At 57.9% G+C, this 25,945-nt stretch overlaps 1 protein-coding gene across 1 annotated transcript in view; it reads left to right on the forward strand.

The window, feature by feature from the left end:
* Nucleotides 1-22,119, forward strand: part of LRP5 (LDL receptor related protein 5) — a 79,628-nt gene extending 57,509 nt beyond the window's left edge. The window contains exons 14-23 of the mRNA XM_065882602.1: nucleotides 502-710; nucleotides 2,116-2,306; nucleotides 2,981-3,190; nucleotides 5,951-6,076; nucleotides 9,645-9,881; nucleotides 11,734-11,844; nucleotides 13,493-13,729; nucleotides 13,980-14,119; nucleotides 20,114-20,211; nucleotides 21,858-22,119. Coding sequence (XP_065738674.1) covers nucleotides 502-710; nucleotides 2,116-2,306; nucleotides 2,981-3,190; nucleotides 5,951-6,076; nucleotides 9,645-9,881; nucleotides 11,734-11,844; nucleotides 13,493-13,729; nucleotides 13,980-14,119; nucleotides 20,114-20,211; nucleotides 21,858-22,119 — 1,821 coding nt within the window. The remainder of the gene's footprint in view (nucleotides 1-501; nucleotides 711-2,115; nucleotides 2,307-2,980; nucleotides 3,191-5,950; nucleotides 6,077-9,644; nucleotides 9,882-11,733; nucleotides 11,845-13,492; nucleotides 13,730-13,979; nucleotides 14,120-20,113; nucleotides 20,212-21,857) is intronic.
* The last annotated feature ends 3,826 nt before the right edge of the window (nucleotides 22,120-25,945 follow it).

The following is a 25,945-nucleotide window of genomic DNA, read 5'->3' on the forward strand; positions in this document are numbered from 1 at the left end:
CACTTTGTTATACAGCAGAAACTAACACACCATTATAAAGCAATTATACTCCAATAAAGATGTTAAAAAAAAAATCCAAGGGAAGGAAAAAAGATAAAAAAAGATTTGAGGGCCTTAATCCAAAAGTCTGAGTCTAAGGAAACAAGAAGTGAGAAGATGTCTTGAGCCGGGGGCCTGTGATCCTGGGCTGACCGCTCAGCTGCTGGGCGGTCCCTCTGTACGTGCGGGCGCAGGCCGGCCAGCCCGGGGTGACTACCAGGCAGCCGGGTCCAGTGCCGTCACTGTTGGCGGGGCCTGGCATCGGAGCCCATGGGCGAGAGCTCTCCCGGAGGCTGTTGGAGGGATCAACTTCACTCTCAGCGGATGTGTGGGCAAGAGCTGGTTTGAAAGGAGAGGTTCCCAGACACGGTTGGGCTTTTGACATTTGCTCTGCCCTCGGGCACAGGCCTCCGCCCTCCGCACCGTGACTTTAGCCGGTGCTCGTTTCTTACCACCCTACAGCCCTTCGTTTTGACCTCTCCGAGCCAGAGCCAGAACCCGGACAGGCAGCCGCACGACCTCAGCGTTGACGTCTACAGCCGGACCCTGTTTTGGACGTGCGAGGCCACCGACACTGTCAACGTCCACCGGCTGAACGGGGAAGCCATGGGCGTGGTGCTCCGCGGGGACCGCGACAAGCCGAGGGCCATCGTCGTCAACGCCGAGCGGGGGTGCGGGGCCGCGCGGGTGGGCTGCTGCACCCGCTGGGGTGTGCCAGGGGCCCCTCCCGTGAAGGCCGGCCTCTCGGGCCGGGAGGGATCTTCCACCCCCGACCCTCCCATCTGCAGCCGGAGTGGGGCAGGGAGACACCAGCTCACGCCCAGGCATGGCAGGGAGGCAGAGACGCCCAGGGATGGCCTGGACTGAAAGCCTGTGCAGGGGTGAGGGCTTTGCTGAGAGATACAGGCAGGATGTGATTCATGGGTTTCGTACCATCGCATCCAACTTGAACCCTATTCAACCATCCCTTCCGTAGCGTCCCATGTGGTGGCGGGTTATTCACTTGCCTAGGGGAGGTCACTACCTGACTGGGAGCTTCTTCCTTCCCTGAAGCTCCCTGATGGGCCTTCAGGTTCTCTGGTAGGTGGGAGAGAACCTGAGACACGTTGACAGGTGTGGAGGGTCCCAAAGGGAAGGACCAGGGCGGGGGGTGAGGGGGCCGAAACCACATGACATGAGATTGGGAAATAAAGCCAATTGGGGAGGGTTTGGGGGTGGAAGGCAGGAGGATGGTGACCACCTCAGGTACCCGCAGGGCTGCCGTTCAGGGCGGGAATCAGACCCATCGAGGCACCGTGTGCTGAAGCCCGGGGACCGCCAGGCAGACCTGAGTTCAAATCCCGACTCTGTCACCTACTGCCTGTGTGACCTCAGGCAGGTGACGTGACCTCCCAGGGATTCAGTTTCCTTGTGAGGACAGCGGGGAGTACCAGCCCTGCAGCCCCCCGGGGGCCTCAGTTACTGAAGACGGTTCTTTAGGAATCAAAGGAGGGGGCGTGTACTAGTCCCGGGGGCTGCCGCAAGTGACCACAGACTGGGGGCTTGAAACACGGAGGTCTATTCCCTCGCGGTTCCAGGGGCCAAAGTCAAGGGTGGCAGGGCCCTGCTCCCACTGGAGTCTCCAGGGGAGGTTGCTTCCTGCCTCTCAGCTTCGGGGGCCCCGCGTGCTCCTGGGCTTGTGGCCGCGTCCCTCCTCTCTGCCTCCGTCTTCACGTGGGCTTCTCTCTGTGTCCGTGTGGCCTCTTCTCTCTCTTGAGGCCACTTTCACTGGTTGCGGGCCCACCCTAACCGGGGCGGCCTCATCTTGATACTTAGTTACATCTGCAAAGACCTTGTTTCCAAATAAGGTCCTATTCCGAGGTTGCAGGTAGACGTGAGGTCTTGGGGGACATTTTCCAGCTCCTCCAGGGCATGACCTTTCAGCTCCGGGTCCAGCCCCTAGAGGCTGGGGTCATATGACTGGTCACTTTCCGAAGCCCCGCTGGGTGCCCGCGGGGTCTGGGGCCGGTCTCTCTGGTGCTTTGCTGAGGACGTAGCGGACGCAGCGCCCGTCCTTTACCTGCTGTTCTCTCGCAGGTACCTGTACTTCACTAACATGCAGGACCGAGCAGCCAAGATCGAGCGCGCGGCCCTGGACGGCACCGAGCGCGAGGTCCTCTTCACCACGGGCCTCATCCGTCCCGTGGCCCTCGTGGTGGACAACGTGCTGGGCAAGCTCTTCTGGGTGGACGCCGACCTGAAGCGCATCGAAAGCTGCGACCTGTCAGGTGTGCGCCCTGGAGCCTCCCCGAGGATCGGTCCCTCGGCAGCCACCGCGTCTGACCCACCAGGACGCCCGCCGTCCTGGTCATCAGTCATGGCGTAGCAGCCGCCACGTTTGTGGGGGACCGACTGCGAGCAGGCACTGGGCTGGGGCTTTACCATGTATAGTGCCCCCGCCCCGTTCCAGGATGTGGGTCCCAAGTGATCCCCAGGTGGCAGGGGCCGACGAGGCTCAGAGAGGGTGAGCCAGCTGTGCAGGCCCCCAGCGTCAGGTGGAAGAGGAGTCCGACCTCTCTGCCTCCCGTGCCCATGCTCTCAGCTCCTCTGCCGTGGCTGCCTTAGTCCGGGAGGCCCCTGGGCCAGAGAGGAGTGAGAATCAGTACTTAAAGGGGCTTTTCTTCCGGAAGTTGGGGTGGGCTGGGGGCAGGGGAGGCACCGTGCTTGCCGGGGGCCAGCGACTGGGGCCACGGCCCTGGCCGAAGGGCAGCCCAGGTAGAAGCAGGGCTGTCCGAGAGGTGGCCTCAGGTCTGCCTAATTCCAGGGAACGTGCCCCAGCCCCCAGCCCTGGCCAGAGCCCGGCGTCCCCCAGGCTCCCGGCAGCCCACCCGTCTCCCGAGGCAAGCGTGGGCTGAGCTCTAGGGGTCAGCCGCCACTCAGGGGGAGCGCCTCCCTCTTGCAGGGGCCAACCGCCTGACCCTGGAGGATGCCAACATCGTGCAGCCTGTGGGCCTGACTGTGCTGGGCAGGCACCTCTACTGGATCGACCGCCAGCAGCAGATGATTGAGCGCGTGGACAAGACCACAGGGGATGCGCGGACACGAGTCCAGGGCCGTGTCGCCCACCTGACCGGCATCCACGCCGTGGAGGACATCAGCCTGGAGGAGTTCTGTACGTGGCGGGTGGGCAGTGGGCAGCAGACACCGCCGAGGGGAGGCTGGGCCTCTTCACAGAGCACAGCGGCCCCTGAACTGGCCCCCTTGGGATAAGGCAGCAGGACAGGCCAATGTGAGAGTTGTAGGACTGAGATCCTCTTTTCTTTCTTTCTGTCGGCCAAGTCTACTCTCGGCTCCCGGAGGCCACCCTCAGGCCCTCTCCCCATCAGTAACAGACCGAACCTCTCTGACTTCCTTTTCTACCAGCTGGAACCCACTCCGCTTTCCAAGGGCTTGCGATTAGATTTGGCCCAGTTTTAGACTAGTCTCCCTTTAGATTGACTCCAAATCAACTGATCAGTAACCTTAATTACATCTGTAAATCCCTTCTGCTGAGTAAGGTAACAAAACCACAGGCATAATAGCTCATCACATCCTCCCCAGCTGGGGAGTGGGGTAGGATATTTAGGGGGCATTTTAGGATTCTGCCTGCCACAGTCTGGCTGTGCCCAGGGGCCTGGGAGAGGGACGACGTCGGTAACTGGGACCTCTGGTTCCTCTACCCACCTCCGTATATGGCTGTATGTGGATATGGAGGGGTGTGTGTGTGTGTGTGTGTGTGTGTGTGTGTGTGTGAGAAGTGTCTACCTCTCCCTCTGTCTTCTCGCTTTTCTCTCTTCATTCAGTAAATACACCTGGGCTGACAGCTGGGTGAGCAGACCCATTACTGTCCTTGTCCTGTGATGCCCGTGGTCTGGCCACCTTCAAGGCCCTGGGGCCCCACCAGCCTCACCCCAGCCCATTACTATTGGCCTTCTGCCTCGGCCACACCATGTGTTGACTGTTCTGCACCCCAGGTCCCGTGCTCAGCATTTATTACATTATATGTGTTATTTCACAATAATTCTACTTTACAGCTGAGGAAAGTAGGGCTCAGAGAGGGTACTACTTCCCCCTGTCACCTAGCCAATAAACCTGATGGGGCTTGGATTTGAGGCCAGAGCCCACAGTTTAGGCACTGGGATTTTTTTTCTGTTGGGCTCCCTGCTCAGGATGAGGGGCATGACCTCTGAATCAGTCACTTCTGTGTTGACTGCTGGGCGGTGGGTTCTGTCCTTGTGGGTAATCAGCTGGATCCTGGATAAGCGAAGTCACTAGGAACTGGCTTCCGGATAACCGAGGCACCCCACGCCTATGGGTTAGAAAGCCTGCGTTCACCTGGCCCCTTACACCATCCTCAGCCAAGTCCCGATTCCTGGTTGTTGCTGGCAGATGGTCAGAATGGTGAATGCTGAGGCCACAAATGTCGAGACCCACTGCCTGCTGGTGTCGGCAGAGAGCCAGGCTCATTGACCGGCAGCTCCTTGGAACCGAGCGGCTGGAAGGGCCAGGAGACGTTCAGTGAGCAGATTTGAGGTTGGAGACCGGGACGTGTCTATGAGTGCTAATGTGTGGGCTCTAGGGTGACATGGAGAGGCTCCTCATTTTGGGTGAGGGCGGGAAGTCCTTGGGTGTTGATTTGGGACGTGGGCCATCCATCCTGCCTCCCCACAAGATCCCACAACTAAACTCTAAACCGGGGGTGGCACTCTGCAGCCCGTAGGACTGTGTCATCCTGGCTGCCTTTGCTTTGCGGCTGGCCGACAAGGAGTCTTGGTCACCTAGATAGGTGGCCTAGCCCATGAAACCAAAATTATTTACTTTCTGATTCTTTATGGCAAAAGTTCGCTGACCCTCCTCTAAACCATGACTCTGTCATTTTGAAAACACCTAATCCTCAAGGTTGAGGAGGAGAAACTGTGATTTGTCTTTGGGGGTCCGGGTGAGGAGCAGAGTGCTTTGCGCCATTTCCTCTCACCTGAGGGAGCTCAGCCACCCTCCCAGCCTCCTAACCATTGTCAAGGTGTTGGGCACATGAAATTAATTGAATTGAAACGTTCGAGTTCCCCAGGGTTCAACACCCTTATTATTTTAACTTCCATGTGTATTAGTTTCCTGCAGCTGCTATATAACAAGTCACCACAAATTGGGTGACTTAAAGCAACAGAAATGTATCCTCTCACAGTTCTGGAGAAATCCAAAATCAAGGTGTCTGCAAGGCTGTGCTCCCTCTGGAGGCTGGAGGTGGGGGTGGGGAGGCGGAGGAGGGGATGGTTCTTTGCCCCTCCCATTTCCTGTGGTTGCCGGTGTTCCTTGTGGCTGCATCATTGCAGTGTCTGCCTTTGTCATCACATGACCTTCTCCCCTGCCTTCACCTCTTATGTCGTCTCTTATAAGGACATTTGTCAGTGCATTTAGGGACCACACAGACAATTCAGAATTAGACCCCATCTCAAGATCCTTAACATGACCACGTCATGTGCAAAGACCCTTTTCCCAAATAAGGTCAAATTCACAGATTCCAGGCATTAGGACGTGGACATATCTTTTGGGGGGCCACCACTCAGCCCACTACACCATGAGAGACAGACACACAGGTGGGCAGTGTAGCATGATGGTAGTGGGCACAGTGGGAGCTGGTGCAGACAGGCTGGGGTATGATGTAGGGAAAGTTCTATAAGTGCTTTTGGCCTCCGTTTCCTCATCTACAGAATGCAGTGCCAACAGAAACAGACTCCATAGGCTGCCCTAAGAATTAAGTGTGAGGATCTACCACACTCCTACTGGAGTGCCAGTTCTTGTGAGTTCCTGCCTGGCATTCATCCCCTCCGTCCTCTAGGCCACAGTCCTGAGGTAGGAGGTAGAACCCGACCCCCTCCCTCTTTTCTCTCCACAGCAGCCCACCCTTGTGCCCGGGACAATGGCGGCTGTTCCCACATCTGCATTGCCAAGGGTGATGGGACACCACGGTGCTCATGCCCAGTCCACCTCGTGCTCCTGCAGAACCTGTTGACTTGTGGTGGTAGGTATGACCTCAGCACTTTCTGTTGGGACGTTGAGCAGGACCCGATTCTCTGCCTGCCAGGTTGCTGCCTGACAGTCTTTTAATACATAGTCCCTGTGGCATCCAGTACCAAGGGTAGAAGGCGGAGCAGACTGTCTCTTTGTCCTCTTTTCTAATATATGCATTTCAGGGCTATGAATTTCCCTCTAAGCACTGGTTTTGCTGCATCTCACAAATTTTGATAAATTGCATTTTCATTTTCAGTTAGTTAAACTATTTTTAAATTATTCTCAATAATTCTTTGGCCCTTGTGTTATTTAGAAGTGTGTTGTGTAACTTCCAAATGGTTGGGAATTTTCCAGCTATCTTTCTGTTACTGATTTCTAGTTTAGTTCCATTAAATTATTGTGGAATTAATTTCCATTTCCTCATCCCTAAAACAGAAGCAGCCATCCTCCATCACAGGCTCCTCATGGGAGTAACAAAGACAGCGGAGAAAGCATGTGCACACGCGTGTGTGAGCGAGTATGTGCGCATACTCCCCCTCCTCCTCTGAGCTCCTGGGGGCCCGTGTTTACCCTGTCCCTTTTCTTCCCATGCTCACCCCCATGACCTCCATGCTGTGTCTCACACACGGCATATGCCTTGTATGATTTCTATCCTTTTAACTTCGTTCAGGTATGTTTTATGCCCCAGCGTGTGGTCTACCTTGGTGAATATTCCATGTGCGCTTGAGAAGATGTGTCATCTGATGTTGCTGGGTGGAGTGTTCTGTAAATGTTGGTTAGATCCAGTTGATGGATAGTGCCGTTCAGGCTGTCTGTATCCTTCCTGACTGTGCTGTCAGTTACTGATGGAGGTGTTGAAGTCTCCAATAGTGGGTTTGTCTAATTTTTTAGTACTGTCTTTTCTCCGCCTTCTACCCTTGACCCTCTTCTTCCCTAAGGTTGCACAGGGAGTGGCCAAGAATGTAAGCTGCAGTGTCAGACAGACCTGGGTTCAAATCCCAGCTTTGCCACTTCCCAGCTGAGTGACCCTGGGCTGGTCACTCACCTCTCTGAGCCTCCACTTCCTTCTCTGTGAAATAGAGAAATTGAGAGCACTTACTTGGTGGGGTTGTTGTTAAGTAACAGAGTACTTTGCATGGTCCCTGACACATGGCACACAGGAATGCCAGGTGCTATTAGTTGTGAGAATGGCAGTAGTAATAAAAAGGAATAATTGTCATTGTCACCATGATGAAACCCAGTCCCCAGGACTTCCTCTTCTCTTCCTGCAGGTCCCCCAGGTGACCTTGGATGTGCTGTTCCTGTGTTCCTCTCTTCTTCCCTCCTCCTCTGAGCTCCTGGGGGCCGGTCTTTACCCTGTCCCTTTTCTTCTCATCCTCATCCCCACGACCTCCACGCTGTGTCCCACACACGGCATATGCTCAGCACATCTCGGGAAGCAGGACCATGGGCCTGTCCTTCTGGAGCTTTCTCCTGCCCCACCTCACACTGTGAACCCCAGAGAGCTTGGCCAAGAACAGAGGGGATATTTCATGACTGTCCCGTGGTGGGGGCCACCTTGACCCTCCTGAGCTTCCTGGTGGCTTGTTTCTGAGTTCCGGCCCCAGGGCCCAAGCGGTTGTGCAGGTCCCACAGACGTCCAGGCTGCCCTGGAGGAGACGGGGCCGGGGAGAGAGCTGCACAGACTGCTCAGCTCTCCCTGGGACCCCAGCCCTGGGCCTCCCCAGGGGAGGACGCATCCCTCTGTCACCCGCCCCCGGGCTTTGGCCCTCAGACTTGAGGATGCCAGGCCCTTCCTCACGGCCTAAGAGGCCTGTATTTACTGTGTCCCCATCTGTGTTCTTCCCTGGCCTCTTCTCTGGGGGCTCACAGGAGGATAAGGGCTGACTGAGGTTCCCAGGAGGTGCCACGACCCTCAGGCCTCGTGCACCGGCGGCGCGGCGCCACTGCCAGTGCCGTGCACGCGCGCGTTACCGAACCAGGCACCGCGCGCGCACACACTCGCTCACACGTGCCCGTGCGCATGCTTTCTCTGCTGTCTTCGTTACTCCCGCGAGGAGCCTGTGCTGGAGGGTGGCTGCTTCTGTTTTAGGGACGAGGAGACGGAGGCTCTGGGAGGTTGGGGGGTCCTCGGGTCGCACAGATGCTGGGGGAGCCTGGGTTCAACCCCAGGTCTGTGCAACCCCCATCCTGTCCCGTCCTCACTCTCCGGCCGCTGCTGCCGGGACTGGGGGCCCTGTGGGGAATCAGAGCCTGCCCCACGTGGACCCTCTTCTTCCTGCTGGGCTGTGGGGGGCTGGAGTCCAGGAGCGGGGCCTCAGCCACTGTCCACATGCACCTTTCCGTGGCCAGCATCCCTGTGTTCTCTGTTGGTGGCTCAGTGTGCACACATCCGTCGTTGGCTCCTTTGTCCCCGGCTGTCCTCTGTGGCCGAGCCCAGTGGGAACAGCGGCCTTGTGTTCATTTTTGCTCACATCTCCTCCCCCATCTCACATCCCTATTCAGCCCAGTGTGGACCCCACAGTTATGGGGGAGGCATATGGGTTCCAAATGTTGAAAGGCTTAGTACATCTTGAAATCAATACTTTTGTGAAATTGATAGCTTTTTTGTTTTTTTGACCATGCCGCGTGGCTTGTGTACCTTAGTTCCCTGACCAGGGATTGAACCCAGGGCACGGCAGTGAAAGTGCCAAGTCCTAACCACTGGACCGCCAGGGAACTCCCGATACCTTTTTCCTTAATCAGATTTCAAGGGTATTGAGGACTGTTGCTAAACGTTAAAACGAAGTTTGGACCAGTTTCTGGGGCTCAGTTTCCTGTGATTTTCCAGACCGAGGAGTGGAGAGATGATGACGGGCCCCCTGGGAAATGGGGGCAGCCTGGGACCAAGGGGCTCCTCCTGTGTCTCTCTGCCAGTGCCCTGGCATCCATGCCCACCTGCGTCTTGGCCTCCAGGACAGTGCCACTCACTGAGTGCTACTGCGTGTCTGGCCCATTCTTAGCCTGCACTGGGGAAGTTGACCCCGAGGGGGAAGTGACTTGCCATGGCCACCTGGTACGAGGTGGCCCCAGATCTCCTGTCCTTCACCCTCCCAGCTCACCACCCTTCCACGACTCCCTCCACCAGGGAGCCTTCGAGCCCCATCCTCATCCACTCTGCTCCCCACTGTGGAATCCTCACCACCTGCCTTTCCTCAGCCCACTCTTCAACAAGGTGCCCGGGTCTTCCACCGGTGCCCCCCCCCCCCCGCCGCCATGCCTGTGGGCTCGCTGGCCACCCACAGAGTTCTGGCTCCACTGCCCCAAATGTGTAACAGGTGTGGGTGCTGACCACCCACTTTCTGACCCTCCTATTTCCGGTGGGGGTGCGGTGGACACTCCCCTGTAGCCAGGCCGTGCACACGGACAGCTTCCTCACACACTGGGGGCTGGAGGTGGAACGCAGACAAGACGCAGGGCAGTGGAGACCGGGTACAGCACTTGTGAATTGAGCGTGTTCCCCGCTTTGAAACCCAGAGGTGTTTCGCCCAGTTTTTGCCCTTCTGGGCGGCCTGTGATGGTCTTTCTCTCCTCCCCAGAGCCTCCTACGTGCTCCCCGGACCAGTTTGCGTGCGCCACTGGGGAGATCGACTGCATTCCTGGGGCCTGGCGCTGCGACGGCTTCCCGGAGTGTGATGACCAGAGCGACGAGGAGGGCTGCCCGGTGTGCTCGGCCGCCCAGTTCCCGTGTGCGCGGGGCCAGTGCGTGGACCTGCGGCTGCGTTGTGATGGCGAGGCTGACTGCCAGGACCGCTCGGACGAGGCGGACTGCGATGGTGAGGCCCCGCCCCTCCCCTAGGCTCGCGCTCTCCACCCTCCTGGAGCTTGGGCTCCATCAGGTCACGCATAAAGCCTTGGCCTGGAGCGAAACTGCCGTGGCCCCTCAGCTTGGGAGGGGAGAATGTTAGTTGCAGGCCCACTGAGAGCTGTTGCGCTCTGCCTCGCCAAGCACTTTGGCTTGAAGGCAGACTGAGGGTCTATCTTGCCTTCCCTCCTTCAGTCAAGAATTTTACAGAGACCCAAGTAAGTCCAGTAGTCAGCTGGATTTGCATGGTTTACACCCTGGTTAAGCCCCATCCCCAAAGGCAGTGCTGTCCTCCACCAAGCCGTCTGTGGGGTAACACTTACATCTGGGTGGTTTCTAGTATCCCCTTGAACCAGGAGTTCCAAAGAGATTGGCTTAGTCAACCTGGGTCCACGCTGGCTGGCAGTATCTTCCTTTTAGACCGTGCCAGTGAAACAAATCTCTGTGCTCCCTCTGAGGTTTTCTTACATAAAATGACCTGCTCCTTTGGTTCCTGCCACACACCGTCAGCACCACGGCCCCATGACTGCCACTGAGCTGTTAATGGGTCGTTCTAGCTGCCACCCCACAGCCACCGGTCCTCTTCTTGGATAACTCAGATGTTATCTGTCCACTGTCCCCATTGATGGTGAGCAGCCATTCTGTGGAAGGTGAAGGCCTGGGGGTCATTTCCCCAGATGTTTCTATAAAGCCGCAGTTGTTAAGTCTTTCCAGCTCACAGCCCCTTTGAATTCGATGGAGACTGTAGACCAGGGATGAGCGCACTGCGGCCTGAGGGCCAAATCCAGATCACCACCTGTTTTGGTAAATGCGGTTTTACTGGGACGCAGTCAGGCTCATTCATTTACCTGTTGTCTCTGGTCCTGCACGGAAACGGCAGAGTTGAGTAGTTACAAAAGAGACCTGTCTGGCTCTGCAGAAAAGTTTGCTGAGCCCTGCCTTACATCCTTGGCCCCAGCGCAGTCTTGTGTCCAAGATCTCAGCAGGTGGCAGGAGCCCTGATTAGGGACCGTCCCCTCCCTCCTCCCGCTGTGACTGTTTCTCCTGGAGAAAGGAAGCATCAGGAGGACAGCAGGCCCTAGTGGAGGCTCTGGGCTCTGCCCTCTGTTTCAGAAGCCTCCTCTCCTGCTAGGTTACCAGCAGACCTGCCCACTTATTGCAAGGACAGGGTTCCTTGTCTCTGGTTTCCAGAGTGGGCGCCTGGGACAGGGCGGGTGGGGAGCTTAGACGGCAAGTACTGGGGGCGGGTGATGCCTTCCTCATGGGGCCATAGCCCTTTCCAGGTCAGCACCCAGCCTTCCTCGTCCTCCTTGCGTGGCCTGCCTCTGCCTTTCCGGTTGCGCTGTGCTCCCGCTTCCTGACCCTCAGAGCTCTGCTGGTGCATCCCCTGTCCCCTGCCCCTCCCACTCTAGGAGCCCAGTTCCTTGTGGAGCCAGCGGCTGTCCCCTTCCTGGTAACCTGGGAGGGCCTGGGCACAGGGGCCGTGGTAGTCCTGGTGCTTTGCGGGCCTGACCCATGGTAGGAACCTGATGAATGAATACCTCCCTGGGTCGTTGAGGTCTCTTCCCTGCCAGCCCGCCCCCAGCATTGCATGGGCCTCGGAACTGGGGTCCTCGAGGGGCGGGTGAAGACTGGCTTTGCTGTGACCACGCCCCGACCCGGTCCTAGAAAGGGTCCGTTTGTCTGCTCTGTATTTGGAGCCCAGACCTCTGTTGTTGGGTCTGGGGGGGTGGGGCAGGGAGCCCCGGTGGAGGTCATCTGCTTAGTGCTCCTGGCTGCATCATGCCCTCCAGCCTCTCTGAACGCAAGGCCCCTCCTTGCAGCCGTCTGCCTGCCCAACCAGTTCCGGTGCGCCAGCGGCCAGTGCGTCCTTATCAAGCAGCAGTGCGATTCCTTTCCTGACTGCGTCGATGGCTCCGACGAGCTCATGTGTGGTGAGCTGGCTTCCCCGAGGGCGGGGTTGGAGGGTCGCCCTGTGCTGGGGTTCTGTCCCAGGACCGTCGGGTCTAGAGGGAGGAAGTGGCGGGGACTGAGGAGGCTGGGAGGTCGGGAGTATTTGGCCTCGGTAGGGAGTCAGGGAAGCCTTCCTGGAGGTGGAGGCGGCTGTGAGGAGGGGGAGGGGGAAACTGTGCCAGCTGGGACAGAGGCACAGAGAAGGCATAGATGTGCCAGGCCAGACCTGAGTGTAAGGTGGCATGCTTCTGGCCAGAGCCCTCACTCAGCAGCATCTGTCAACAAGATCACCCTGACAGAGTAGTGGGTGAGTCCATTCCCTGGCAGCCTGCTGTCTGGCTGAGGAGGAGTGGTGTGTGCCCACGCACACACGTACACGCACACACACACGCTGCATGCCCCTTGAGTGACGTAGCTTGTACGGCCAGGGATGTAGGGGCTAGAGAATGTGAAACCAGGGCAGTCAGAGAAGGCTTCCTGGAGGCGTTGGCTCTTGAAAGGCTGTCTGGTTCAGACAGGAAGGGAGCTGGATTCCCAGACAGGAAGTGGGAATGTGTCTGTGTGTCTGGGGATATGGCCACTTCGTTCACTGCAGAGGGACCGGGGCTGAGAGCTCTGCCTGAAGGATAGAGGCGTCTTGTGAATGGGGAAGAAGGAGGCATCCCCAAGGGACTCACTGAGCGCTTTTGTGCCTTCACATCAACCCGGGATAGGCCCCTCAGCTACCATCTCAGGAGCGTGGTCTGGGGGCCAGAGGGTAGCAGTGGGAGCCCCGGGGGGTCTGAGCCCCGCGCCTCTGCTGGGCAGGTGTCCAGTGTGACGGTGTCTGTCTTCAGGCTCCCATGTGATCGTGGCCCCAGCCGTTGGGGGTGATGTTTATCCATAGTCAGGCCTCGTCGCCGGAACCAGCAGCTTTCCTCCCTTTCCTTCGGGCTTTGGCCGGAGGGGACGTTGTCGACTGCTCTCAGAAACGTGGCCACCCTGATGGGAAAGTGAATGTCCTTTTGTCAGAGTTGAGTCTGGAGCCCAGACATGCCCTCCATGCCGCAGGTGGCTTTGATCGTGGGGCGAGCCCCAGGAGTGCCCCTGCCCGGGAGCCCTGGGTGCGCCTTTGCAGCCCTGAGCTGGCTCCTGGCTTTTTGGGTTTGACTGGGCCCCTGAGGCCAGGCCCTTCACATTCCACTTCTCACGCTTTCCCTGCCTAGGGCCTTCAGGATTCCCGGCCTCTGTGGCAGGCAGGCGTGAGGGGCTCAGATGGAGGCCCCCCGGCCCTGGGTGCTTGGGTCAGCCCCGCCCCTCCGCGTGGTCCTGTCTCCCCGCCCCGCCCCCTCCTGCCGCCTGGGGCTCGGGCTCAGCTGGACTAGGGACGTGGACGTGGGAGGACCCAGCGCCTGCTTCCAGCCGAGAAGCTCCGGGTCAGGGGCATGAATAGGAGGCTGCTTCGGAGGAGTCGCTGCTGAGGGGCCGGGGGCCGTGGCAGAGCTGAGTCAGGCCGAGGAGGGGGAGAAGGTGCTGCGGCTCCATCGGCGGGTGCTGGGCCGGGGCGGGAGGCACACAGCGCCTGCCCCGCAGGAGGCCTGCTCCCTTTGGGTTAACGTCCGCTATCGCTTCCTGCCCGTGCTCTGGCAGAAATCACCAAGCTGCCCTCGGACGACGGCCCGGCCCACAGCAGCGCCATCGGGCCGGTTATCGGCATCATCCTCTCGCTCTTCATCATGGGCGGGGTCTACTTTGTGTGCCAGCGCGTGGTGTGTCAGCGCTACGCCGGGGCCAACGGGCCCTTCCCGCATGAGTACGTCAGTGGGACCCCCCACGTGCCCCTCAATTTCATCGCCCCCGGCGGCACCCAGCACGGTCCCTTCACAGGTGAGGACCCTGGGCGGCGGTGCGGAGGCAGAAAGGGCGGGATATGGGGCGAGTGGATCAGGAATGGTCTTTGGACTTGACCTGAGATGTTCTCGTGGGGTGTGTCCTGAGTCGTCCCCCGGGGACGGCTGGGCGGGGACACATCTCTCATAGGGCTTCCGCACCTGAACCTGGGTCTCCGGGGCAGCGGGGCTGGGGAGAGTGCGCCCCTGCCCCTAACTGGCCTCGTTCCCCCACCCGCTCCCCGCAGGCATTTCGTGCAGCAAGTCCATGATGAGCTCCGTGAGCCTTATGGGGGGCCGAGCCGGGGTGCCCCTCTACGACCGGAACCACGTCACCGGGGCCTCGTCCAGCAGCTCATCCAGCACCAAGGCCACGCTGTACCCGCCGGTGAGTAGGGGCAGGAGGATGCCTGGCCAGCTCAGGGTCCCCCCTGCCCACCAGCGGCAGGCACGTCCTCAGGATTTCGAGAATTACTTGCTGTTCCACCACTTAGAATGGTGGGTGCGTTCACCTTTCTCCCCGTCCCGACCTGTAGTTTTTTTCTTCAGCATCATTTTCTGCTCAGAAAAGAGTACGTCCTGTTCATTGTGGATAACCTGGAAGCCACATAAGATTCTAAAAGGTGGGGGTCTCACCCATAATCCCACCTCCCGGGGTTGCTGTTGGGCGTTTCCCTGTCTGGGTGGCCGTCTGGTTCCTCGGGCCCGCCCCATCGGCAGGGCCTGTCTGGATGGACGCGAGCTTCCCCTCAGCGTCCCCGCCAGAAACGCTCTATTTTCCCGCCCACAGCCTTGCTGGTTCCCAGAAAATAGCCGGATGGTTTTCTAAGGACAGGCACTCCTGGGGTGACTGTCGTGGCTGAAATGCTCCCTGGAGCTTCCGGCAGCCTGAGTGGGGTGAGGGGCTGGCCCTAGGCCGAGCCCCACCCTAGAACGAAATGACTCTACAGAGGGTGAAGGGCCAAAGCCCCCAGTATCCCAGCCCCACACCAGGATCCCGAGGGGGACCCTCTCCTCGAGGCTGGAAAAGACCCCCATTTCCAAAGCGTGGCCCCAGGGTAGCTGGGGCAAGCTTGATGCACGGATGTGAACCTGAAGGTACATATCAGGTTCTGACTTTATATGGTTCTGTGCTTTATAATTCTCCAAAACCCGACTTCCTGTGATGGTGTGGTCTTCTGACGTGAAGACAGCCCCTTGAGCTTTCTCTGGGGGGTCGCCAGTGAGCCCCACCCACCAGGGCCGGGCCTTCCTGCCCTTCTGGGTGTCCCCCGTATCCGGGGTGTTGCCCCTCCTTATCACGCCTGACCTGGCAGGACCAAGGAGTGGGGGGCAGCGGGGGTCATTATCTCGGGTTGGCAGGATCAGAACCGAATCTGGCAGCTCCAGGGCCCGACTGTGTTTCGGGGCAGAGGGAACAAGGAGCCTGGAGCTTCAGACTCCTCCCCACCATACCTCTTGTCCTTCCTGCTGCTACTGTTACCTGGCTTTCAGATGTCCCATGTGACCAGCTGAAAGCACCAGGAACCCGTGTAAGACTGAGCTGACCCCAGGACAGCCCTCTGGACCCCCAGGCAGGCAGCAGCATGCTGGCATCTCCATCCGCAGCCCCTGCTGGGAGCCGGGGAGATCTTATCTGACAGCAAGAGATGACACTGACCACCAGCAATCTTTTTCAGCCTCTTTACTGAGATGTAATTCACATGCCCTCCCATCCACCCACGCACTTACAGCCTACAGCTCCGGGGTTTCTAGTATATTCATAGAGCTGTGCAGTCATCACCATTGTTAAATGTAGAACATTTCATCATCCCAGAGAGAAACCCTGCATGGAGCCAGCTATTTAAAAATTAACTACATTCGTTTGAATCAGTAATATATGTTCGTGGTACAGAATTCAAAGGGCACAGTGAAAGGAGGGCCCAGCCCTCACCTGCTCAGGAGCTCGCCCCTCCCCCGGAGGTACATCCTGTGGTGAGTTTATCGTGTGTCCTCCCAGAGGAAGTCTGTACATAAGCGAGTATACAAGAGTATGGACTTTATTTTCCCAACAAAGAATAATTTTTTTTTTTTTGGAGATAATTGTAGATGTATATGCAGTTGTAAGGAATAATACAGAGAGGTCCTATCTCCCTTTCACCAATTTTCCCCAGTGGTAACGTCTTACATAACTATGATTGTCTTAGCCCATTCATGCTGCTCTAACAAAAATACCATAGACTGGGCAGCTTAAACTACACACATTTATTTCTCACAGTTCTGGAGGCTGGGAAACTCAAGCTCAAGGTTCTGGCAGGTTTGGGCCCGGTCCCTGGTTCATAGTAGTTGTCTTCCCCACTTCCTTTTCTTTCTTTCCTTCTTTCTTTTCCTTCTTTCTCACTGCGAGGCTTGCAGCATCTCAGTCCCCTGACCAGGAATTGAACCCGGGGCCACGGCAGTGAAAGCCTGGAATCCTAACCACTGGGCCACCAGGGAACTCCCTGTATCCCTGTAGTGGCCGTCTTATCTGTATATGGTGGAAGGGGTGAGGGGGCTCTCTGGGGTCGCTTCTTTAAGGGCACTGATTCCACTTATGAGGGCTCCACCTTCGTGACTTAATCACATCCCCAAAGCCCCACCTCCTAATACCATCCTGTTGGGAATTAGGTTTCAACATATGAATTTGTGGGGACACAAACATTCAGTCTATGGCAATAGTACAGTAGCATAATCAGGGCATTGCTATGATACACTTTGACTTTATTCACAGTTCACCAGTTTTATATATGCACTTTTATTTTAAGACAACTTTTATCTATCTATACCTATCTATATCTATCTATCTGTGTATCTGTGTATCTATGTATCTAGCAATTCTAGGTTCACAGCAAAATTGGGAGGAGGGTAGGGAGGTTTCCCAAATCCCCCTTCCTCCCCCTTTATCAACATCCCCCACCAGAGTGGGGTACTCGTTACAGTCCACGAATCTACACGTCACCATCACCCAGAGTCCATGGTTTACATCTTGAGTTCGCTCTTGGTGGTGTAGTATTCTGTGGGTTTGGACAAACGTGTAATGACATGTATCCACCATTTTAGTCTCATACAGAGCAGTTTCATATGTACTTTTTAAAACCTGCATGATAGCATCTGAAGGTAATGACAGCTCCTATCTGAGCCTTGCTTTTTGCTACCAAGGATCAGTGAAAGCTGGCCTTTACCCAGCACTTCGGAGGAATACACTCTTCGTGTGCTGTTATCACCCCGACTCCAGAAGGGGGCGCTATCAGCCTCCTATTTGGCAGATGAGGCCAAGGAACTGAGTGGTGACTACCCGCCCCCCTCCTCCCTGGGGCCATTCTGTCCAAGCTGACCACTCCCCTACCCTGCCTCTCCTGCACCCTGAAGTTTGTTTTGCTTCTCGGGCAGAGCTGTCCCCCTCTTGGTGACTGGAGAGTGCCCTTTTTTGGGGTGCGGCTGGGCCCACACCAGTGGGTGTCCAGTCATTCCCAGGATCTCGTTACCCTAACAGTGATGCCCGGAACTCCTGCGGTTTCCTCATTTCCCCTCCTGGGTAGGAGCCAGCAGGAAGATGCCCTGCAGCTAAGGCTGAGCATTGGTCATCTTGACCTTTCTTGCCAAGGGTCCCTCACAAGGGACCATCTTCCCGCTAGCAGAGGGCCACACCAGCACGACCGTCCCTCTCAAACACATTCTCGTCAGGTCCAGTTTAGGGTAAAAATGGTTTAGTGGTGTAATTTAAATGTATATTTCTCTTATTACATATGATGTCAAAGATCTTTTTGTATGTTTAATAACCTTTGTAGTTTTATTTTCTCAGATGGGTGCGTTTATGTCCTTTTTCTATTGGGTTGTTGGTATTTTTAAAATTTATTTGTAAGGGCTCTTTATATAGAGATATATTAAGAAAGTTAGCCTGGGATAAGGGTTGAAAATGTTTTTCCTAGCTTTCTGTCTTTTGATTTGGTTTATGTTGTGTTTTGCCATTTATACAATGAAATTATTCATCTTTTATGGGAGTTTGGGGGGTTTTTGGTCATACCCAGAAAGGCTTTCCCGTCTTGTAAAAATGTTTCTTTCCATGCTCTCTTTCTTAATGTTCTCAAGGTTTCGTGTTTGCATTTTTTTTTTTTTTCTAACTTTTGGCTGCATCGGGTCTTCATTGCTGCGCACAGGCTTTCTCTAGTTGCAGTGGGCGGGGGCTGCTCTTCATCGCGGTGCGCAGGCTTCTCATTGCGGTGGCTTCTCTTTGCGGAGCATGGGGTCTAGGTACGCGGGCTCAGTCGCTGTGGCATGTGGGCTCAGTAGTTGTGGCTCGCGGGTTCTAGAGCACAGGCTCAGTAGTTGTGGCTCACGGGCTTAGTTGCTCCGCGGCATGTGGGATCTTCCCGGACCAGGGCTCGAACCCATGTCCCCTGCATTGGCAAGCAGATTCTTAACCACTGCGCCACCAGGGAAGTCCCTTGTGTTTGTATTTAATTTTGATTCTCCTGGAATGTAATTAGGTGTACTGAGTGAGGCTGGAGGCATCCGACTTTATTTCTGTGCTGATGGCTACCAGGCGGCCTTTAGGGAATTCCCTGGTGGTGCAGTGGTTCAGAATCCGAGCTCCCACTGCAGGGGGCACGGGTTCAATCCCTGGATGGGGAACTAAGATCCCGCATGCCAAGCGGTGCAGCGAAAAGAAAAAAAGGCGGCCTTTATTAGTCGAGGTCCAATCAGGAGACGGAAGTTACATGGTGATTTGAAGAGAGAAAGTACAGAATTATTATCGGGGATTAGGATTGCAGGGAATTGGCCAGTGAGAGGTAAAGAGAACTCTTCAGAACGCAGGGAAAGCAGATGATCTGAGCGGGGAAGAGCCCCTAGCCCCCACGCACCAGGTGACCGAGAAGTCGCCGAGGTGCTGCACCAGCAGAACTTGCTAGAAATATGCCCACTGTAGTATTGGGGAGACTTCTTCCTTGACCTTCACCTCCCCAGCACCCTGCGGGAAGTAGCACCGACAGCAGCAGGGGAGGGGACTTGGGCAGGATCCCAGAGTTCTCCTTGGAGGCAGCAGTGAAGAGAAGCCGGGTCCAGTCAGGTTCATGGGCAGATGCGGAAATAGGAGCGCAAGGGCCTGGGGTGTGGGAGCCGCTGGGGGAGGCCCTTTCTGCTGGGCTTCCCTGCCTGGTTTCTGCTCTCTCTCTGAACACCACCCTCTTCCCCCAGGCGTGCCTTCCTAGCTTTGGGGTCACACGCTGAGGAAGCCACAGGCTGGCTATCTGGGCTGAAGAGGGCCCTCCACCACAGAATAAGGAGAGGGGTCCGTGCCAGTTCCTGACGGGTAGGGGAGGGGTCTGGGCACGTCCTGTAGGTGACTCACCTAGTGTCAGGACAGCCTTGGGAAGCGGGTCTCCTTAGCCCCATTTTAGGAATGAGGATCCTGAGGCCTCAAGGGGTGAAGTCCCTCACCAGGGAGCAGCTGGGAGGTGATAAAACAGGTCTCAACCCACATCTGCCGAAGCGGGGGTGGGGGGGGCGTGGGGGGGAGGGGGGGTTGGCGAGGGAAGGCCGTGCCCTTTCCATCGCCCCAGGGACCTGGGGGAATTCAGTCCCTCAGGGCACTCAGACTCCCAGGTCTGGCTGTGCCCCTGGCAGGGACAGCTCAGAGGAGGGGCGGGGGGCGCAGGCAGCGATGGTTGCTGGGGAAGGTGCAGACCCCGCGGGTGTCTGGCCCCCAGGTGCCTCTGTCCCTCTTGTGGGGCCGGTCATGTGCCACCTGGCTCTTGAGGGTGCATTCATGGGGAAGAGTTGTGTACTTATTATCACAGTTTGGGGCCAATATAGTCCCTTGAGAATGGGGCGCCCCTTCCTCATTTGCTGAGAGGGTGGGGAGGGCGGGCAGCAGGGCTGTGGCCCCTCCTTCCGTGTGGTGGTGCGTGTGCCTTGTCAGGGTTCAGGCTGGGATGTGGGTCCCCTGAATGTTAGGAGTAAGGAATGAATTATAGAGATTAGACTTTGCACCACGTGGGAGGAGATGGGGGAGTAAAAGACCAGAGAGGGGAGTTGACAGAAAAGCCCCTGAGGAACCTCGGGAGGCACTCAGTGGCGTGGGGACACGCCCGGGCCTGCGGGGACCCTTCCCTGCTGGTGGCACGGTGCACAGGGGGCTTGTGTCGGGGTCGTGAGTGCGCAGCCGAGCTCCCGGGCCTGGGGTCGCCACTGATCAGCGGGCCGGGCTCTCCCCCTGCTCGAGCCCACCCACGGGCCACAGCTGCCCCTTCCCCTCCCCAGACCAGGAGGGGCCCTGGGAGGAGGGCAGCTGGTTGGGGGTGGCCGGTGGGCGGTGGGGACCGCCGGCTCCGGGGCCCGTGTGACCTTGCTTGGCTCCCCCCAGATCCTGAACCCGCCGCCGTCCCCCGCCACGGACCCCTCCTTGTACAACGTGGACGTGTTCTACCCTTCCAGCATTCCCGCCACCGCCAGGCCGTACAGGTACGGAGCCCGCGCGCCCCGCGGTACCGGGCCTGGTCCCCATTTCCTGCGGGAGAAAGCGCGGAGGGGTCGGGGCGCCGGTGGGCGTGCTGAGTTCAGAAACCATCCTGCGCCCACGGTTGGCAGCCCTGGGGGTGTTTTGTAAGCCGGGCCACACGTGGCCTTGAATGACGCCCCCAGGGGTCTCCACCGCAGCCGGGCCCGTCCCCCGGAGGGCTCTGCGCTCTGTGCCTGAATCCGGCGCTGGGACCCCGGCGGGGCGCCACCCCTTGGTACCTCGGCTGGCCCTTGATGGGGCGATCCTTCCCCCTTACCCACTGCGAGGGCCTGCTCGGGCCCCGGGCCTGCTCAGCACCGACCCCGCACTCCCAGCTGTCCCTTTAGGGGGTCGCACGACCCCCTCCTTGGTGGGGAGCGGCCAGCTGGAGAGCGTTGAGGAGAAACGGGATCCGGGTTTGCTGGCCTGTGGCCAGGGGCGGGTCGGAGCCAGGGTGGGCGAGGTAAACCTGCTGACCTTCACCCGGTGGTCTCAGCCGACAGGGCCCGCCCACCAGGTGCGCTGGGGCCCCCGCCCCCACCCCCGGGCGAGCTACCTGATGGGGCAGGTGGAGGGTCGGCCCCGCCAGGCTCGCCCCCTGTGTAGAGAGCGGGGCTTGGGGGTGGCGGAGGCCCTTGGTCCTCCCGGAGCTGCGGACCCTCCGAGCGCGGCACCGCCTGCCACCTGGTGGCCGTTTGGGGAACTCCGGGGCCTGGCCGGGGAGCCGGGCAGCCGTGCAGATTCCGGGGAGGCCCAGCCGTTTACTGGGTCACTGCCCTGTTCAAGAACCTGCGGGGGCTCCCCAGTGCCTCCGTGTGTCCCCAGAGCTGTCACCGCCACACCAGCCAGGCCAGGCCCCTCAGCCTCCAGTCTACTGCATGCTTTGCTCCTTCTGCCCTGGTTTTGGTCCCCCTCCAAGGCCTCTGCCCTCCCCCCTGTCTGTGGGCGTCCCTTCTTGCTCCCAGGGCTCCACGAGGCGTATCCTGCTGCTGCACCTTCCTCAGTGTGGGCGCCCCTCGCTGGCCCTTTGGTGCTGGCTCCACCTTCCCGCCCACTGTAAGCCCCGCTGTGGCTCTTAAACACACCACGATCCCCACCTTGGACTCGGGCCAAACGGCGATGTCACGGGGGACGGTCAGGAGGCATCTCTGGGATCAAGAGATGGGAGGCCAACTGGTCTCCAGTATTTACAGTAATGGTGGAAGGGGGGACGGCCGTTGACCGCTTCTGGTGCCAGATGCTGTCTCTAGCGCGTTCCAGGTGGAATCTCATTTTAATCCTCACAAGCTCCTTTTGAAATGGATACTGTTTCATCTTCCCCATTGTGTCAATGAGAAACTGAAGCTCAGAGAGGTTAAGTTGCCCAAGGTCAGCCAGGTAGGCTCTGGAGGCCTCGTTCCCCGTAAAGGTGACCTTGGCCTGGGGCTGCAGTCCTTGTCAGGGACTGAGCTTGGCAGCCTGCAGGGTAGGTGCCAGTGCGCCCACTTTAAAGGTGGCAATATTGAGGCTCAGAGAGGCCACATAGCCAGGGGGCCCAAGTGCCAAAGGTGGACGTGCACGTGGGCCAATCTGAACCCAGGTCCCCTTTCCCTTGCTGTATCCCCTCCAGACCCTACATCATCCGTGGCATGGCGCCCCCTACGACGCCCTGCAGCACAGACGTGTGTGACAGTGACTACAGCGCCAGCCGCTGGAAGGCCAGCAAGTACTACCTGGATTTGAACTCGGACTCAGACCCCTACCCGCCTCCGCCCACACCCCACAGCCAGTACCTGTCGGCGGAGGACAGCTGCCCACCATCGCCCGCCACAGAGAGGAGCTATTTCCACCTCTTCCCGCCCCCTCCATCCCCCTGCACGGACTCGTCCTGACCTCGGCCGGGCCACCCTGGCCTCTCTCTGCCCCTGTAAATAGTCTTAAATATGAACAAAGAAAAAATTATATTTTATGATTTAAAAAATAAATATAGTTGGGATTTTAAAAACATGAGAAATGTGAACAGTGATGGGGGGTGGGCAGGGTGGGGAAAACTTTGTACAATGGAGAAAATATTTATAAACCTAATTTTTTAAAACATCATTGCCATTCTTTCATGCCGTGTGTGTTGGAGCTGAGTGTCCCCACGGAGTGAACGCTGACCTCTGGCCCTCCCTGGACAGCTGTCGGAGTCGTGCACTTGTCCTGGGCATGGGCGTCTTGCCATCAGGCTCCCACAGGGAGGGGTGAGACCTCTGGGCAGAGGCCTGCGGGCGGGTCAGCTTCGTGGATGCCTGACTCGTGCACGACCTGATGCTTGATTTCATGCTCTGCTGTTGCCGTCCCGAAATTCTAAATAATTTTGAAGACCGAGGCCCTGCATTTTCATTTCGCGTTGGGCTCTGCAGGTTACATACCTGGGCTTTGGGCTGTTCCTGGCTGGTCCTTGCTACTGCCTGACCTGTGCGTGCCGGCCCAGGGCTGCTGCTGCCCGTCAGGACAGTGCTGGGGTGGGGTGGGGTGGGGCGGGGGAACTTCCCCGGTGGTCCAGTGGTTAAGGCTTCACCTTCCTCTGCAGGGGGCGCGGGTTCGATCACTTAGCTCAGGGAGCTAAGATACCACGTGCCTCGCAGCCAAAACACCAAAACATAAAACAGAAGCATATTGTAGTAGATTTAATAAAGACTTTTAAAAAATGGTCCACATCAAAAAAATCTTTGAAAAAAAACAGTGCTGGGGGGACACTTCCCTGGTGGTCCAGTGCTTGGGACTCGGCGCTTTCCCCGCCAAGGGCCTGGGTTCAATCTGCGCTTGGGGGCCAAAAAGAGACAGTGCTGGGGGCCCTGCCATCTGCGCTGACCCCAGTGGATGGCGCTGCCGGGCCACACTTGCCCCGGGTTGGGGAGGGAGCCCCCCAGGCCTCCTGCTCTCCGGGCCCCCACAGTGTCCGTATCTGCAGATGGGCTGTGGAGAGCCTGGTCCTCACAGAGGCCTGCCCTGTGCCCACCCGGCTGGTACTGGAGGAGACATGGGTCAGGCCTGGTCCCTGCGCCTGGGGGTCCCCAGTCTGTGGAAGCAGCGGTGTGTCCTGAGGAGGCTGGGCTGTTCTGCGGCCAGGCAGGAAGAACCACACTCGCAGGGCTGGGAGGAAGGAAAATGCAGCAGCCAGGAAGGGCCTGACTGCCCCACCCCCACCCCCACCCCCACCCCCACCGGAACGTCGGCGGGAGGTCAGGGCGGGCAGAGTGCTGGGGTGCCCTGCACTCGGGAATCAAACCACAAAGAGCCAGAAGAGGTGCCTCCCCACACGACCCTGAGATTGCACCCTTGAGCCCTGAGGCCTGGAGTGCCGAGGTGACAGCAGAGGGAGGGGAGTCTGGTGGGATGAGGAGGGCTGTGGCCCCGAGGGCTCCAAGACTGTTGGGCCAGGGGACACAGCTGGGGATGGGCCTGGTGTCCTGGGACAGACCTTTGAGGGGTAGCCTCCCCTGACTCCTGATTGCCCAGGAGATTGCCCGGGAGTTCCCTGAGATCGTGGGTCGGCGTTGGCGGTGACAGAAACAGGTGGGCTTGCCGGTGCTGCGGCTGCTGGGGATGGGCCGCCTGCCGTCGGTGCAAAGTAACAGTGAGCATGGACGGCCGCCCTGAGTGCCGAGCCGGGGCCAGCTGTGCCACCCCTGGTGGGGATCTACACTCAAGTCCCCTTTGTAGACTGCAGGGGGCAGATCTGCCTCTGCCTTCATTTCTTATCTGCTCCACCCAGCCGCCCCGTCCGTCCGTCAAGGTGCCATCACCCGCCCCCCGGGACTACGGTGAGGCTTCCATGAGATAAGCCTTACTCAGTTGGGGCCTGGCATGCAGCAGGTTCTCCGTGAGTGGGAGAGGTGACATACTTGCCCAAGGTCACAGCGCTAAGGACCAGCAGAGCTAGAGTGCACCCGGCCCCCCGGGCCCAAGGCAGCAGCTCCTGCCCACAGAGCTGCCTGCGGAAGGAAGCTCAGGGCTCGGAGCACCTGGGCCCCCTCACTCTCAGGTGCTCGTTAAAGCACCCGTATTGATGCAGGCAGCCAGTGGGGCAGCGGGGGGCGGCTGCATCATGGGGGAGAACTCCCACCCCGCAACTCTCCTGCCCGGTCAGCCATCCAGTCTGCTTGGGAAGCCAGGGATCTAGCCCAGGGTGGGGCAGCGGTGGCTGGGCCGCTGCTCCCTGGTGGCCTATGTGCGCTGGGAGGAAGTCCTCCCCTCCCTCTCCTGCAGGCCCCGGATAGAGCCATTGCATGGCCGGGGGCCAGAGGGTCAACCCACTGGCCTCCTACTATATGTCAAGTAAATCTATCAGCCTTTATTAAGTGGCTACTGTGTGCAGAGCTCTGCACTTAAGTCACATGCTGGGGCCCCAGAGAGCAGTGAGATGTGACTCCCTCCCTTAAAGGTGCTCAAAACCTAGTAACAGAGGCAGTTTCCAAAGCTGTGGGGAAAGCACAGTGTTATATCCTGGGAAGACAAGGAGGGCTTCCTGGAGGAGGTGATGTCTAATCTGTCTCTCAAGTATGGGGGTGAAGTTAACGGGCTTATTTCATTTAAACTTCACAACAGCCCAGCTAAGTCAATGGTATCCCCAGCTTGTAGTGGAGGAAACCAAGGCTCGGGGAAAAAGAAGTAAAGCCAGAATTTTTTTCATTCATTTGTTCAATCCTTCCTTTATCCAATAAACATTACCATCTGGCTACTGGGTGCTGCTCAATGTGGCCAAAAGGGCTTCTAGTTTCCCTTTAAGCCCTCTCAGCTCTGCGGTGACACCCACTGCTCCCCAAGTCTCTGCCATCCCTTACTGAGCCCTGCGGGGTTTCCCTCATGTGATGGCCCCCTCCCCACCAACCCCATCAGAGGGGATCCATTTGTTCATCTCGGCCGGCCTCCAACCCCAGGACGGGTGTGGGAGCTCCTCCCTGCCTGAGGTCCAGACCCCCTTGGGTCTACAGCTGCCCTGGGCAGCTGAACCAAATCCATGTGCCCATATCTGGGGCACGTCCACTGTCAGGCAGGATGCTGGGGAACCAGGCAGTGCAGAAGGTTCTGTCCCTGAGAAGCCTGGGTGGTTGTGAAGCTGGGTGGGCTTGGATCCCACTTGGTCCCTGTTCCTTCTCCAGAGCCACTCAGCTGGCGCTTCTAGCACTGGGACCCCCTTGTTGGACCACACCCTCTGATGATGGAGCTGGGGTCCCACCAAGGAACACCCAAAGGCCATCTTCTCTTTTCTTTCCCTGCAAGCTCGATGGTGGCCCTAATTATTAGCAACCCTAGTGGTTCCCCTTTCTATCACCAGTCCTTTGGTGGGAAGGGAAATACTCACCTCCCGCCGCAACCCAGACTGAATCTTAACGCAGTGAAGAAAAGGAAAAGAAACAGAGTTAAGTTTCCATGTTAAAATGGGCCTACCCTTCATATCCCCCTAGATTTTCTCACTGGCCCCTTCTCTCCAGCCTCAACACATCCTAACCTGACCCAGCAACTACCCAGCACCAGCTCTGGCCCTTCCAGAGCATGTCCTCTGCCAGGGAAACCCCACTCCAGCCCTCAGATCAGGACTGAGCCTTGGTGACCTAGCAGAAGGAAAGACAATGGTGGTCTCTGTTCTCAAGGCAAGCTCATCCAATTTAAAGCCTCTTCTTTATCCTGAGCTGGTCTTTCCTATCTGAGTGTATGTGTGTGTGTGGTAAA

This window comes from Phocoena phocoena, chromosome 8 (assembly GCF_963924675.1).
Source record: "Phocoena phocoena chromosome 8, mPhoPho1.1, whole genome shotgun sequence".
NCBI lineage: Eukaryota > Metazoa > Chordata > Mammalia > Artiodactyla > Phocoenidae > Phocoena > Phocoena phocoena.